Source organism: Colletotrichum karsti, assembly GCF_011947395.1.
Source record: "Colletotrichum karsti strain CkLH20 chromosome Unknown Scaffold49, whole genome shotgun sequence".
Classification (NCBI taxonomy): domain Eukaryota; kingdom Fungi; phylum Ascomycota; class Sordariomycetes; order Glomerellales; family Glomerellaceae; genus Colletotrichum; species Colletotrichum karsti.
In genome coordinates, this window is record NW_024065949.1 from 324,144 (window position 1) to 340,263 (window position 16,120).

The 16,120-nt window shown below is 52.0% G+C and overlaps 3 protein-coding genes across 3 annotated transcripts; 2 read left to right on the forward strand and 1 right to left on the reverse strand.

Moving 5' to 3' along the window:
* Positions 1 to 518: 518 nt before the first annotated feature.
* CkaCkLH20_11631 (MFS multidrug transporter) lies at positions 519 to 2,898 on the forward strand (the record flags this gene model as incomplete). The annotated part of the gene is made up of 8 exons (XM_038894345.1): positions 519 to 916; positions 972 to 1,105; positions 1,164 to 1,287; positions 1,340 to 1,546; positions 1,612 to 1,980; positions 2,030 to 2,400; positions 2,452 to 2,515; positions 2,568 to 2,898. The coding sequence occupies 8 exons, from the start codon at positions 519 to 521 to the stop codon at positions 2,896 to 2,898; spliced, it is 1,998 nt and encodes a 665-aa protein (XP_038740420.1).
* Positions 2,899 to 3,395: 497 nt separating this feature from the next.
* Positions 3,396 to 5,006, reverse strand: CkaCkLH20_11632 (cytochrome p450; the record flags this gene model as incomplete). Its single annotated transcript, XM_038894346.1, has 3 exons — positions 3,396 to 3,553; positions 3,609 to 4,119; positions 4,167 to 5,006. 3 exons carry the CDS (start codon positions 5,004 to 5,006, stop codon positions 3,396 to 3,398), a joined length of 1,509 nt encoding a protein of 502 aa, XP_038740421.1.
* Positions 5,007 to 6,107: 1,101 nt separating this feature from the next.
* CkaCkLH20_11633 (polyketide synthase) lies at positions 6,108 to 16,061 on the forward strand (the record flags this gene model as incomplete). The annotated part of the gene is made up of 8 exons (XM_038894347.1): positions 6,108 to 6,203; positions 6,274 to 6,504; positions 6,701 to 6,874; positions 7,742 to 7,854; positions 8,052 to 8,238; positions 8,296 to 8,440; positions 8,493 to 14,836; positions 14,892 to 16,061. 8 exons carry the CDS (start codon positions 6,108 to 6,110, stop codon positions 16,059 to 16,061), a joined length of 8,460 nt encoding a protein of 2,819 aa, XP_038740422.1.
* Between the last annotated feature and the right edge of the window lie 59 nt (positions 16,062 to 16,120).

Consider the following 16,120-nt stretch of genomic DNA (forward strand, 5'->3'; position numbering starts at 1 on the left):
CGGAAACCTTATTAGACTATGCTTACATCTACGCCAGTAGGGCGCCATCAGCCCTCCGGCGGCAAGTTCACATTCCGTCATGTCCGCCAGAGTGAGACACTAACACTCATCGCCGCCGCCTCCCACAACGGCTGTGTTGTTTTGCTAGCTCGCGGCGGAGAACTGGCTTCAAGACGGGCTCAGCGCTTCGGCCGTTCATGGAAATAGACACGTGTTTTGACAGGTCTCGACAAGCTCTTTGGAGCCTACATATTGGAGCTTTCATGGGAAACGCGCGCATCCAGGGGTCACGAAACATTTTCTGCCCTTGATTTGAATTATTGCTCCATTCTTCCAACTTGTGTTGATTGCATCGGTGTAGTCGCAACATCCTGGGTGCTCGCCCCACGCATGTGCATGTCTGAGGTGATCGGCTACGCAAGGCAACATTCGTTTGGCGACTCGCATTCGGCGGGCTGCATAGACGCTTCACTTGATTGCATTTTCGGACGTTGGGCCATCGCCCGAAATCTGCTGCCATGTCTCGACATGATCACTGGCGGCCGGTGTCGCTTCCTCCTCTTCGAACCACACGATACTCGGGCTACCCCGAATATCCTCAGCTTCCACCGATCGCCTGCGACCCATTGCACGACTTGCATCGAGTGCCCTTTTTGCACAAGAACTCCGAATACCGAGTACCATTTATGGCAGAATCCAACTTGACCGAAGCCAATGGCAATTCGACCACGGCCGAATCGAGTGCAGAAAAGGCACATATGGCAGAAAGACACGGGGATACGGCATATGATCCTGGGGCGCGATCTCCAGCCGACACCCACAACGACGTTCCATTGACACCTACACACGCAGAAGAACAGCCAGTCGAAAGACAAGAATTTATGAGCGGGTGGCCGCTGTACATGCTTACTATGGGGTTTGTGGCATTTCTACACGTTACGAACGTTGGGGCCATAGCTGAATTCTCTTAGCATCTGGATCTCCCTCTTCCTATCGACTTTGGAGACGACAATTGTCAGTACATCTCTGATTGCGATATCAGATTCTTTAAGCGGCTTCGAGCTTCGAAATTGGGTAGTCACGGCATACTTCCTGACCTACACCGGTATGGATCCGCCCTTGTCGTATTTTCTCGCATTATTACACGATGCTAAACGATCCAGGATTTCTCGTTATTTATGCGAAACTCGCTAGCATTTTCGGATCCAAAACGATGTTCATTTTCGCTCTGACTATGTTCACGGTCTTCTCGATTGGCTGCGGCTCGGCAACAACCATGGAACAATTGTATGTAGGTCGACAATCCGGAGATTTGAGTATTTCATCTCACATAATGCAGGATCATTCTTCGGGCATTCCAAGGGATTGGCGGGTCAGGTATCTACTCTATGGTCCTAGTCATTGCACCTGCGCTTGTTCCCAAAACCGAATACGGAAAATACATCGGTATCATTTCATCAGTTTTTGCACTGGCCAGTATCACGGGACCGCTTGTTGGTGGCGCCATTTCTAGTAGCTCATCGTGGAGATGGGTGTTTCTGCTAAAGTGAGTACATGATCTCGTGAGCTGTTGCTTGGAGTAGCCAAAGAGATATTTACCTGCGTTTCAAGTGGTCCGCCCGGCTTCGTGGCAATTGCAATTGTTGCAATCTTTCTGCCGGCAAGCAAAACTGAGCGCACGACCGATTTCAAGACTCGCATGAAAAACAAGTTCACCCGCGAGACCTTGCAACGAGTCGACTTCATTGGCGCAGGTTCGCTTCTAGGTGCCTCTGTCCTCCTGGTATTTGCCCTCGAGTCGGGCGGTACACGATATCCATGGGACAGCTCAGCCATATCATCCACTTTCATCTTTTCGGGGATTTTGTGGATAGTTTTCATTGTATGGGAAATCCGCTTGGAAAGGAAGGACAACATGCCACAAGAGCCCATCTTCATCATGGGTCTACTCAAAGACCGACAGCTGGCCAGCATGATGTTGTATGTGCAACCCGTTTTAGTGATGGATCATTCATACTGACAAGTCCAGCACAACATTCTTCATTGGATTCCCCTTCGTCACCATCTTGTTCATCATCCCACAACGAGCACAAGCAGTTTATGGACTGAACCCTGTGCAGTCGAGTTTATCTGTTTTGCCACTGCTGCTAACATCCCCATTCGCCACGGCGATTTCTGGCGTGCTCACATCCAACTACAACGTGCCACCAGCTCACCTCATTCTCATTGGAGCTGTGATTCAACTGGTTGGAGTTGGTCTCGCTGTGAGTATCCCTCTCACTGGAGATCATATATCGGCCTCCCAATATGGTTTTGAGGCCGTGATGGGAGTTGGCTTTGGGTTGACACTGAGTACGGTGTTGACACTGGGTCAACTCATCGTAAGCAAAGAAAACGCGGGTAAGAATCTTATTTCTCTAAGGGAACTTGACTGTTGCTCATGGGAAACAGGTATTGTCATGGGTGCACTCACTCAGATTCGCGTTCTCGGGGGAACGATTGCCTTGGCAATATGGTACGTCGTTTATGTTATAAAACAGCGTGATGGTTCACTGATGGTTCGCCAGCTCTGCTGTCCTCTCCAATGATTTGAGGGCAGGTCTTGCTGGACTCATCAGACCAGATGAGTTCGGGCAGATTGCAGAATCTTTGTCGTCGATCAACGACCTTGACCCGGAACGCGCCGCCAAAGTTCGCCTGGCGTTCGCAACGGGATACAAACGACAATTCCAAATTCTCACTGGATTCAGCGGTCTAGCCCTTTTGGCGGCCTTGTTTCTTTTCAGTCGACACCCTGTGACAGTAAAAGGTGCAGCAGCTAAGGAGACTCCGGGAACATCAATCGACTCGTATGAGCTAGCTGCAAGAGGATCATCTGAAGCTCAGAGAAACACATAGACGATGTCCATGCAGTCATTATATGTTCTGTACTATAATCATTTCCTAGCTTTTACACGCGTTCAAATGAGCAGCGATACAGATAAAGACAGAGTTATAGCATGACGTACCTTCTTTATACTGCGTTTGAAGCATGACTATATCATTGCAACGGTAAACCATTTGAAACGTGTGACGTGCCTCATCGTTCCCCAACCTTTTGTGTGCTTCTAACAGACTGCTAAGATCGATCACTAAAAGTCATCCAGTGGTTATGAACAAATAACCGTGTCATTAAGCTCAGCAATGTCTCGTCTGCCCTCAATCTGAATGAGATTAAATCTATTGCCTTCGTTATGGAAAAGTAATGTGCAGAAGAGCTGGAAAGACCCCACAAGATTCTCCAAATAACGTGTTCCTTAATTGAAAGTCTAGTCGCCAGTGTTTACAAAATTCATTCCAATCAATACCTCTCGTCACTGGACGCGTTCCAGATCTTCCCCGCCTTTCATCCAACCTCAGACCTTGCGCAGCCTGACATAACATTGTTGAGGGGGGCGGAGGATCTTCTGATGACCCCATCGGCTGTTCAAATCATCAGGGACAGGAAGGAACTCGAAGTTCCACACCAAGAGAACGAGAAAGATTCTCAACTGCTGCATCGCAAGCTTGCGCCCTATAGCAGACCGAGTTAGTCAAGACGAATGCCGGTCTGCGAGAAGATAACTCACCAAAGCAGCCCCTGACCCCAAGAGAGAATTGCAGTCTTGTCAAGGCTCCAGCGTCAAATTCCTCAATTCCTTCCTCGGTCTTCTTGATCCATCGCTCAGGCATGAACTTTGAGATGTTCTGCATGGAGAAGTCACCCCCTTTGCGACGCTCCCAGGCTGTCTGGCTGCTTTCACTGCGAGATTCATCGAGTACACCTAACGGCTCGTTCATGAACTGGGCGTTACACATGATGTGAGATCCCTTTGGTACATGGTAACCTAGAATAGTCGTATCAACTGTAGCAGATCGTGCTAGAAGAGGTACGGTGTTGGCAAAGCGCAAAATCTCCTCTAGAGCCCCGTCTAGATAGGGAATGGAACTAGACAGGATCTCAAGCGCTGAAGGAGATGTGTGATTGGGAAGGCCCATGAAGACGTTTTTCAGAGTTTGGCGCAACTTCGACTGCTCTACCTGGTTATCAGCGAGAGTCTTCAGACCCCATCCGAGAGTTATAGCGGTAGTTTCATGACCCTATTATGTGTTAGTCCGAACAACCTGAGTCAAGTTTCTCTACATACCGCAACGAGAAGCATTCCCAGTTCATCACGCATCGCGGTGTCGGTGGAAGCTGGCGAACGCTGTCCTGTTTTTGCAAAAGCAATGGCTTCGCGGCGAAGCACCAGATCCATGGCGCATGTGTCGCCCTCATCTTTAATTATGATGTCGCCTTCGGTGGTGAGCTTCTCAAAGCGAAGCCTGGCATTCGTAATCAAGCCATCAATCTCCTTGTCTTTGAAGTTGCTGTAGTACCTGTATCGTTTCGATTGCCGAATCCACCAATGATGCTTGGCGGGAAAAGGAGAGCGCATAATACGCTCGATGGTACCATTAACGTATGCAATCGCATGAAACATGATCGATCGAGGAGCTTTTGAGAAGTGCACTGACTGATCTTTGTCCGTAACTGCGTTGACACTCTCATCGATGAGGGCATTCATCTCGTCCCGAAGCCCGGTCAAACGAGTGCCAAGCATAGCGATCCATATGGAGTCAAAGGCCGCCAGCTCCAAGTCATCCAAGGCCTCAAAGGGACGCTCAGTAGCCAGCTGGCATTTCCGGCTCCAAAGCTCGACCAATTCCGAGGCGCACCGATGCACGTTTGGGGCCACGACCTTTCTCAGGAACTGCGGTGACATGACATCCTGCCATAGTCTTCTTTGCTCTCTGAAAGCGGGTGTCGTAAGCTTGACCATACTGGCCTCTGGAACGAGCGGCTTAAAGAAGGCGATAGTTGAGGGTGCCCTGTCAAATTCTCGTGTTCGACGGAGGAGGATATCCTCCGTCTCGCGCGGGTCGTCAATGAAGATGAAAGGCCGGGAAAAAGGGCGGAGGAAGATTTGAACGATTGGAGAGTTCAGATGGCGACATTGTTGGAAAGAAAAACTTGCGATTTCTTTGGTTTTCTTGAAATGAGCGAGGAGTCCTGGAAGGTCTCCAAGAATGCTGTCGGCAGATTTCTTGTTGTAAGGGATGCCTGGATATGGTTTTGGAAGTGCTCTATGGCGCAGATACACCAGACTGACAACTAGAAAACCGATGATTGCAAGTATCGAGGCCATCTTGAGATTCAGAGCTCCAGACCGAGTGTTCAAAGAATCGATTGTTGGTGTTATGGTTTTGTGTGCTATCTGGAGATATTGATGACTTCGCTACTGCGAGTGAGAAAGAATCAGTGACGACTTACAAAGACTTCCTCACTCAGTGGGCATTAGGAGAAGTCGATCACCAATCTGATCCTCAACCATCTGTCAGTATTCTTGCTGCCACATAACAAATGTCAATCACCTCGCCCTGAGCTCACCACGGATGTCGCAGGATTTGATAGCTGGCTAGTGCATCTATTTTCGTGAACGTCTTAAAAATGGTCAACTCATCGTCGTGACCGGATCACACAGCCCCGGATGCGTTGTTTGTATCCCGTACTATCGTGATAGTTGCAATCGTCCCGTACAGTTGCATATTGTTTCGTCCTTATTTCTGACATGTTGCGTCAGCAGCAGACTATTCCCGAAATGGCTAAAATCTCGCGAACCCGCGGGGCTCATCTGCAAGGGCAGGGAGAGGGGGTGTGCGCGAAAGACGGAGCAGGGTGTGATCGTCTGATCCTCACGGCGAGGGTGACGGTAGAGAAACCAGGGGGGGCGCCCGCGACCTGACGGACTTCTGGGATGCACGGCAGATGGATTGCGGTACATGGGCGCCAACTACGATAACCGATACCGCGTTTTTGGCACTTGGATGATGATTTCATTTGATGCAGATCTATTCAAGTAATTTCTGCTGGTTTGAGAAGCAGCTGCGAGAAGCTGAGCCTCAGTATGTGGACTCGGTTACCAATGAAGTATATTAACTAGGCCAATTCTATTGCTGGATACTACGCAACCGTTTCGTGACAAAACACATTGTCAGATATTTACATCGTTTTCCCCTTGTCTTCACTAGTCTCAACAACAAGCAACATGGCTTCCCCGCCCACCTGCACGCTGCGCAGCCTGACCGGGAAGTTCAGGACTAACAAGCAACTTTCGGACAGCTCCGATCCCCTTCTCGCCATGGTAGGTCATCTCTCCCATCTGCAGACATTGTCGCAGGCTTGATATACAAGCTGACAGTTTGAGACAACAGCAAGGTATCAACTGGGCTATTCGTAAGGCCATGGGTGCTGTGCCGATCGTGATCAACATCAAGGCCTGCCCTCCCGAGAACGGGGTTGACGTGATCGAGGCGGAGAACGTCATCGGAGGGGGGATTCACAAGGCCAAGGAGCGCCGCCTCCTCAACTGGGAGGTTGTTGAGAGAACTGATGCCAACTTCGGCCGCCTCAGAGTCCAGAATGGATGGTCGGCACTTTCTGATGTAAGCCGCCTGTTCCGTGCCCCTTTCCCACGTTTTCATATCCACAACATCGAAGGTTTCGATTCTTTCATGCTATCATATTATCCTGGCTCTTGCACGTACATGTCGATTCCAAGTTACTATAGGCTATCGAATCAGGTGGATGTGGAATGACGTGAAGGCACCTTGGGTAGACTGAGCTAATCGGGAGCGGCAGATCAAGGATGACTTTCTGGCCGCTGGCTTGGAGAAAGATCATGACCAAGACCCCGTTGTACACATCAAGGTAGACAATCTGGACCATGGATGGACACAGGAGCAGACGTGGGGGTTTGAAGAGATTGGGGGCATAAGACGCTACGTTCGCAAGATTGTTGTGACGAAGGGCGATGTACGGGAGACAGCCCGTCTTGTGTTTGATTGGGAAGAGTTAGCTTGAATTACCCCAGGCCAAAGTTAGACACGGATTAGCCCGCAGGATTAAACATGTTCCATCACAAAACACCAGAAACTTGCTCAACTCGGATATCCTTCGCTATGCACGTGAACTCAACTTCGTCGACTAGTCTGTGATAGGACTGAATCTCGTCGGGTACGAACTAAACCGCATGCTGTCAGTATGGCGAGATGTAGGGCTGAGCCAAAGTACATCAATCAAGCTTTACCTAGTCTCTCCACATGCAGCGCTAGACTAACTAGCTTATTGACACCGCGCCATCTTCCCAGACGCAACGGCTGCCTAGACGTCCACGTCCCTTGTTCCATCCCGTTTCTGAGCGGGACACTACGCCACCACCATGCCGCGGGATCATTGCCGTGCTTACGGAGGTTGACGTTGAGACGTAACTAATGTACGGATTTGTACCCTGTCAGCATCCCATAGAGATAGCTTCAACTAGCCCCTGACCAGTCATGCCACGAGGTTCATCTTACAGTATCTCATTCACCGACGGTCTTTTTTAGCTCCCTATCACTATCGGAGAGATCTAAGGCACGTTGAGTTTATGGTGTTGCCTGATTGATCGATGCCGCCACATCATCACCAGACGTACCCCGGAGCGCGGCTGGATACAAGTCAGATGGGTGGGCAGAGGCTGAGCAGATACTATCCTTATACCTCTGGATCCTTACCCGTATTCCTTGCCGCTGACCGTGTCAACGGGAGGAATGCCATGTATGTCTAGCTATTTTCCAGCCTCGGACGATGGATTCGGCCGGCCAGCCATGATCTGGACATCCATGCTGACAGACATGAGAGACAAGCAAGGTCATGCTAGGCTACCATGGCTATGGAGCTGATACTATCACAGAAAGCTCCATCAATGAGAGGGTATCGAAGTCCCCTTGCTTCAATTTGGTCATTCGCATAAGGTTGGCGAGATTAGATATAAGTCATCGTATCACTTGCCATTTTGCATGCCTTGATCCACCATTCTCTGCATACCAGCATTCAGCAAGCCTTGATTCGTTCAACCGAGAGCAAGACAAAGTTTCATATTTTCCTTCTCATTCAACAAGAACATTGTCAATTTCATCATCAATATGACCCCTAACGTCACAATGAACAGCCCCGACATGGCTTATGGCGAGGATGTTGCCATCATCGGCCTCGACCTGAGGTTCCCTGGTGACGCCTCTACACCCGAAGAGTTTCAGAAGCTCCTTCTTGAAGGACGATCTGCTTTGAGTGATATCAGCAAGGAGAGATACAACATTCATGCCTTTTATCATCCAGATCCCGAAAGGGCTGGTGCTGTAAGCTCATCATTTTGAAATTTTAAAACGGTTATCAGCTGACAGGAGTTTCTCCAGATCAACATTCGTAAGGGACACCACATCAAGGGTGATCTTGCGGCTTTCGATGCTCCATTCTTCTCTATTCCACCCGCGGAAGCGGCCTGCATGGATCCCCAGCAGCGTGGACTGCTGGAGTGTGTCTACAGGGCCTTGGAAAATGGTATGTTCAATAATGTTGTGTCAACTGAACCGCAATGCTGACAAAAGTGTAGCCGGTATTCCAATGGAGAAGGCTGTAGGCTCTGACACATCCGTTTACATCGGGTGCTTCACCCGCGAGTACGATGGAGTCATCACTCGTGATCCCGAGCTTGATCTTAGATATCTCGCAACGGGTACTGGCACAGCTATGCTTTCCAACCGTCTCAGTTGGTTCTACGACTTTCACGGCGCCAGTATGACCCTTGACACTGCCTGCTCCAGTAGTCTGATGGCCTGTCACTTGGCCTGTACGAGCTTGAAGATGAGAGAGTCTTCCATGGCCATTGTTGGAGGAGCCAACTTGTTTTACAACCCCGACACTTGCATTCCCCTTACCAGCCTTGGCTTTCTTTCCCCGGACTCCAAGTGTTACAGCTTCGACCACCGCGCAAACGGCTACTCCAGAGGGGAGGGTTTTGGAATCTTGCTCTTGAAGCGCCTATCTGACGCTGTCCGGGATCAAGATACTATTCGCGCAGTTATCCGCAGCACCGTCGCCAACCAGGATGGAAAGTCTCCCGGTATCACACAGCCAACAAAACAGGCTCAGGTCAACGCCGCAGAGACAGCCTACCGCCAGGCCGGCCTTGATCCCAGTGTCACTCGCTTCTTTGAGGCTCACGGTACCGGAACCCCCGTCGGTGACCCCATTGAGGCCAGTGCCATTGCTCAGGTATTCAGCAAGCATCGGTCCCCTGAGGAGCCCCTTCTTGTCGGTGCTGTCAAGAGCAACATCGGCCATCTTGAGGGCGCAGCCGGTATTGCTGGCCTCATTAAGGCCGTCCAAGTTCTTGAGACGGGTGTTATCCCACCGAACATCTGGTTTGAAAAGCCCAACCCGAAGATCCTTCCGGAGTGGCATCTCAAGTTCCCCACCGAAAACACTCTCTGGCCTACTGACGGCCTTCGGCGCGCTTCCATCAACTCCTTCGGCTACGGTGGATCCAACGCCCACGTCATTATGGACGATGCGTACAATTATCTCCGAGAACATCAGCTCAAGGGCCAACATCGCACTTCTGAGCTTCCTAACAAGAAGCTATTGCGAGCGCCAAAGGGCGAGACCGTCGAGACCAAGGGCCTCAATGGCTATGCCAACGGGACTGAAACGTCTCATACAGATGACTCCAACAGCGAGGTCGCGAACGGAGACTCTGAGGCCACCAAGATTCACATCAACGGGACCAATGCCGTCAACGGAAACACAGGAGATAAGATCTTTGTTCTCTCCGCAGCTGACGAGGGCGGCATTGAACGTCTCGCCAAGATCTACGAGCAGCACTTGACAGCCAAGAAGGCGACCATCGAGGACGAGGCAAATTACCTCGAGGATCTGAGCTTTACCCTCTCTTCTAGACGGTCACAGCTTGCTTACAGAGCCAGCATCGTCGCTCCCAGCATCGAGACGTTGATTGAGAGCCTCGGTGGCAAGCTAACTGCCATCAAAGCTGGCACCAAGCCCAAGCTTGCCTTCGTCTTTACAGGCCAGGGCGCTCAGTGGCATGCCATGGGTAGAGAGCTGCTTGATGTCCCTGCCTTCAAGGAGAGTCTCGAATCAGCTTCGGATTACCTGCATGAGATTGGTTGTGAATGGACGTTGACCGAGGAGCTTACCAGAGATGAGAAGTCCTCTCGCATCAACGACGCGGAGTTCAGTCAGCCGCTCTGCACTGCACTCCAAATTGCCTTGGTTGATCTCTTGGTCAGCTACGGCGTCTCTGCGGGATCTGTCGTCGGCCACTCTTCTGGAGAGATCGCGGCCGCTTACGCTGTCGGGGCCATTTCCAAGTCCACTGCTCTCAGACTTGCATTCCATCGTGGTGCGCTTTCCTCTCAGCTCTCGCGTGGCGAAGCTGTTCCCACGGGTGGTATGATGTCTGTGGGCTTGGGTCAGGCTGAGGCAGAGGAGTACATTGCTGGAGTCGACAAGTCCAAGAATCAAGTTTTGTTCGTGGCTTGTATCAACAGTCCAAAGAATGTCACCATCAGCGGCAGCGTCGATCTTATCGATGAGCTGAAGGGGAAGCTTGACCAGGACGGGGTCTTTGCCCGTAAGCTTACTGTTCAGAACGCCTACCACTCTCCTCTCATGGAGCCAATTGCAGCCAAATACAACCGGCTGATTGGGAAGATTAAGTCTGGTGTCTACGCTAGCAACTCGGCCCGTCCGGTGTTTTACTCTTCGCTTGAGGGCAAGGCTATTGACATCTCGGCTTTGAGAAGTCCTGGCTATTGGGTGAGGAACCTTCTTTCTCCCGTCCTGTTTTCTCAGGCACTCTCATCTCTTGTCAACGACTCCAACCAAAAGACCAAGAAACTCGGTGCCAAATACAAGGGAACACCAATCACGGAATTGGTCGAGATCGGACCGCACGCTGCTCTGAAAGGACCCGTTCGAGAGATCTTGGCCCAGCTGGTCAACACGTCTTCCGTTGCCTACGAGTCCGTTTTGATTCGTAAGAACTCTGCGACCAACACTTTCCTTCGGACTCTCGGTTGGCTGTTTTGTAAGGGTCACAGCATCGACCTTACGTCCACCGGAGAGTCCCACCCCCAGCTTCTGGTCGACCTTCCCAGCTACCCCTTCAATCACACCAAGACCTTCTGGGCTGAGAGCCGTCTGAGTAAAGGGTACAGGTTTCGACAGCATGCTCGTCACGAGCTTCTTGGCGCTCCTGTCCCGGATTGGGACAAGTCAAATGCTATTTGGAGGAACTGGATAAGAGTCAACGAAAACCCCTGGGTCAAGGACCATCGCGTCACTGGCACAACCTTGTACCCGGCCGCCGGTATGCTCGTGATGGCTATTGAGGCCAGTCTCCAGCTTGCCGCTCCTGAGAGGAAGATCAAGGGATTCCGTTTCAAGGAAGTGTCTCTTCACATGGCTCTCCGCGTACCGCTGAATTCCGACGGTGTCGAGACGCACTTCCACATGCGCCCGTACGTCGACAGCACGGCTTTGGCCGCTTCGAACTGGAGCGAGTTTGAGCTGCGCAGCTACGAAAATGATGGCTGGGTAGAGCATTGCCGCGGTCACATTCAAACGGAGTACGAAGTCCCCTACACACCCGTTGACAACGGCCTGGAGGACCGCCTCTTCGCCGAGCGTTGCGCTGAGACTGTTCGTAATGCCGAGTCCAACTGTACCGAGGAGATTCAGATGAAACAACTCTACGAGATCCTTCAAACTGTTGGATTCGACTTTGGACCTACTTTCCAGAATCTGTCCGACGTCCGCATCGATACCGAGCGCAACTCAATTGCTACTGTTACGCCCCCGGATATCAAGAGCAAGATGCCGTATGGGCACATCCAGCCGCATCATATTCACCCTACAACTCTTGACGGTGTTATCCAGAGTGTCGTCGTCGCCATGACTATGGGTGGCAAGGAGATGGGAGAAGTCATGATTCCTACCTCTTTCAAGGAGCTCTGGCTCTCTGCCGACGGTGAGAAAATGCAGAGCCCTCACAGAGTTCATGCCCATGCAAAGTTCCTTGGTCTGCGCCAAGCTGAGGCCACCTTCACTTCGGTTGATGCTACCACCGGGGAACCTCTCGTCGTCGCAGAGGGATTTGTCTCCACAGCCATCGCCCAGAATTCTTCCAAGAGCGGCTCTGAATCCGGTCGTCACCTTTGCTTCAACATCGACTGGAAGCCTGACGTGGCATTTGTTGACCAGGACATTGCGACCCGTACCTTCTTGGCTGATGAGGAGCTGCTCAAGTTCGACCCTTCGGAGCTCATCAAGAACTTGGAGACTCTTTGCTTCTTGTACATGAAGAGATATATGAAGACCGTCACACCTGAAATGGAGCAAGAGATGAAGCCTCACCATCAGAAGTACGTTGACTGGATGCGTTGGCAGTTTGAGCGCTACGCCGACGGCAAGAACTGTCATCTCGATCCCGACATGGACGGGCTCGCCGAAGATGACACCTACCTGAAGGAGCTCGAAGACAAGATGGACGGCAAGTCACCTGAAGCTACACTTGTTGTGGCTGTTGGCAGGGCGATGACCGATGTTCTGGCCGGCAGATTGGACCCTCTTCAAGTTCTTTTCGCAGAGAAGCGTGCTGAGAACGTCTATCGCGCCGCGACCGGTGCTGCCATCAGCTACCAGAGACTTTCGGCTTATGTCGATGCTCTCGCCACCAAGGAGCCTGGTATGAAGATTCTTGAGATTGGAGCTGGTACGGGCGGCATGACCCATCCTATGCTGGAGACCTTGACTCATTACAAGGACCCCAACGCCAGCGGCATCAGGTTCGCCAGCTACGACTTCACCGATATCTCCCCCTCGTTCTTTGAGAAGGCCAGAGAGGTGTTCCATTACGCTGTGGACCGTATGAACTTCAAGGTTCTCAACATCGAGAACGACCCCGTTGCTCAAGGCTTCGAACTCGACAAGTATGATCTGGTCGTCGCTGCCAACGTCTTCCACGCTACCCAGAGCCTGGATGTCACCCTGAAGAATGTTCGCAAGTTGATGAAGCCTGGCGCTCAGCTTCTTCTTTACGAAATCACCAACAACACTCTGATGCAGACCGGTTTCGGCTTTGGTCTTCTTCCTGGTTGGTGGTTGTCTGAGGAGGAGTACCGCCAATGGAGTCCTCTCTTGAGCGTACCCGACTGGTCGACTCACATGAAGCGCACCGGCTTCACTGGAGTTGATCTGTCCTTCACAGATTACCACGACCCCAACAACCATGTCAGTTCCCTAATGGTCGCAACTGCGTCCACCGGCGATGCCAAGGCTCGAGCTCGTCCCGACGTTATGTTGGTGACGTCCTCTACTTCGGGGGTCTCTGACTCGGTTGCTGCTGAGCTTAACAACACATTGGCTCGTTTGGGCGTCGAAAACCGCACAACGTCGTCACTACTTGATTTGACGGTCGAGGACTTCACCAACAAGGTGTGCATCTTCCTAGGTGATCTCCAAGCCCACCCCTTCCTGCTTGACATGGCTTCCGAGCAATTCGATGGCCTGAAGAGGATGGTCACCTCAGCCAGTGGTCTTCTTTGGCTGACCGCTGGCGGTGGTCCTTCTTGCAAGACCCCAACGGCCGAGCTTGTCACTGGATTCTCGAGGACAGTCAGGGCGGAGAACCCCAAACTGAAATTCATCACCCTCTCCCTTGAGAACGGCAGGGATGTAACGAGTATTTCCAGGTACACAACTCAACTCTTCAACGCCATTTTCTTGGCTGGAGACGACTCTGTCGTCGACAATCAGTTTGCTGTCGTCGATGGTACCATTCACATTCCTCGCCTTATTGAAGCCACCTACATGGACAAGGCCATCAACGCAAAGACCAACAAGCCTAGACCCGTCGAGGCTGAATTTGGCTCTGATCCTAGCAGGGCTCTCAAGATGGTCGTCGGCTCTCCCGGCCTTCTTGACACTCTCCACTTTGTTGATGACCCGCTCTACGAGCAGCCTCTCGCAGATGACCAGGTCGAGTTCAAGGTCATGGCCAGTGGTCTCAACTTCCTCGACATCATGGTGTCTCTTGGCCAAGTCATTGGCAACCAGATTGGTATTGAGGCTTCTGGTATTGTCACCAGAGCTGGCAAGGATTCCCCTCTCAAGCCGGGAGATCGCGTTGCCGGCATGCTCAGGGGTTCTGTCAAGACCTACGCCAGAACTCCCTACAAGGCTCTTGCTAAGTTGCCCGACAACCTTTCCTTCGTCAATGCCGCAACGCTTCCCGTCGTCTTCGTCACCGCCTACTGCGTTCTCTACGACATTGCCAATATTCAGCCTGGCGAGACCGTCTTAATCCACGCCGCCGCCGGTGGTGTAGGACAAGCTTGCATTCAGTTAGCTCACCTGCGAGGCGCCGAGGTGTACGCCACCGTCGGTTCTCTTGACAAGTGCGGGTTGCTTGAGAAGGAATACGGCATTCCCCGCGACCACATATTCTCGAGTCGTGACTTGACCTTTGCCCAGGGCATTAAGCGTATGACTAAGGGCAGAGGTGTTGACGTCGTCGTCAATGCCCTCTCTGGTGCTGCCCTCCGCGCCTCATGGGACGTCATCGCCCCCTTCGGTCGCTTCGTCGAGATCGGCAAGGTTGATATCTACTCCTCCGCCCGTCTCAACATGGAGAAGTTCAAGAACAATGTTCGCTTCGAGTTCCTTGACGTCAGCTACTTTGGCGAAAACCATGAGGACTCCTTCAACAGGGTTCTCCGGGCCATCATGCAACTTGTAGCCGAGGGTAAGATCAGCGAGCTCCGCCCTGTTACAACATACCCTCTCTCTCGAGTTGAAGAGGCTTTCCGCTACATGCAGAGCGGTGCCCACTCCGGCAAGATAGTCATTGAGCCACACGATGATGATAAGGTCATGGTAAGTCACGTCGATCATCCCACCACCATAGCATATACTGACTCAAACGCTCCAGATCATGCCCAGTCAGAAGCCGACCTACCACTTTGACCCCAACTCCTCTTATGTCATCTCTGGAGGTCTTGGTGGTCTAGGCCGAAGCATGGCCAGCTGGATGGTCCGCCGCGGCGCCAAGAACCTCATCCTTCTATCCCGCTTCGGCCCTGTCCGGGAGTCTGGACAGAAACTCATCGCTGAGCTTGAAGCACAAGGTGTGCGCGTTGCTGCCCCTGCTTGCGATGTTACCAGCAGGCGGACACTCGAGAGCGTTCTCGATGAGTGCCAGAAGGATATGCCTCCTATCAAAGGTTGCATCCAGGGATCCATGGTTTTGAAGGATGCTGTCTTTGCGAACATGACTCTGGAGGATTACGACGCTGCTGTCCGTCCAAAGGTCCACGCTTCTTGGAACCTTCACGAAGTTCTCCCTAAGGATATGGACTTCTTCATCCTCTTGTCCTCAGGTTCAGGAATCGTTGGAAAGGGTGGCCAGGGTAACTATTGTACTGGCAACAGCTACCAAGACGCCCTCGCTCGCTACCGTGTCAGCCACGGCCTCAAGGCCACTGTTCTTGATCTCGGTATCATCCTGTCCGTCGGATACGCTGCCGAAAAGATCGATGTCATGGGCCACCTGCGCGCCCAAGGCTACGCCGCGCTCAGAGAAGAGGAGTACCACGCGCTTCTGGATGAACTCTGCAACCCGAACAACTCTGTCGCGCCTTTGATTCGTTCTCAGATCTCGCTCGGCTTCGAGATTCCAGAGACCCTCCGGTCAAAGGGTATCGAGTTCCCCGGATGGATGCACGAGCCCCTCTTCAAGCACATCCACCAGATCCGCACCATGGGAGGCGCCATTGAGGAAAGCAAAGACTCGGTCAACTACAGCATGTTACTGGCCGGTGCGGAGACCCTCGAGGCGGCGGAGAACGTCATCACGAAGGCCATCATCCAGAAGCTTTCCAGGGCCCTGGGCATTGACGCCACGACTATCGACTCGTCGCAGCCCTTGCACGTGTATGGCGTTGACTCTTTGGTTGCCGTCGAATTGAGGACTTGGCTGTCTAAAGAGATGGGCGCGGAGGTTGCTGTATTTGACATGGTTGGCGACTCGACCATCAGGTCTCTGGGAACTTTCGTGGCTGCGCGCAGCACTCTTGTTCGCATCAATAACGCTGAATCTTAGACTTGGATCGGAGATAAGATGTACATGGGATTTGAAGCAGACATGGGATGGTATTATCT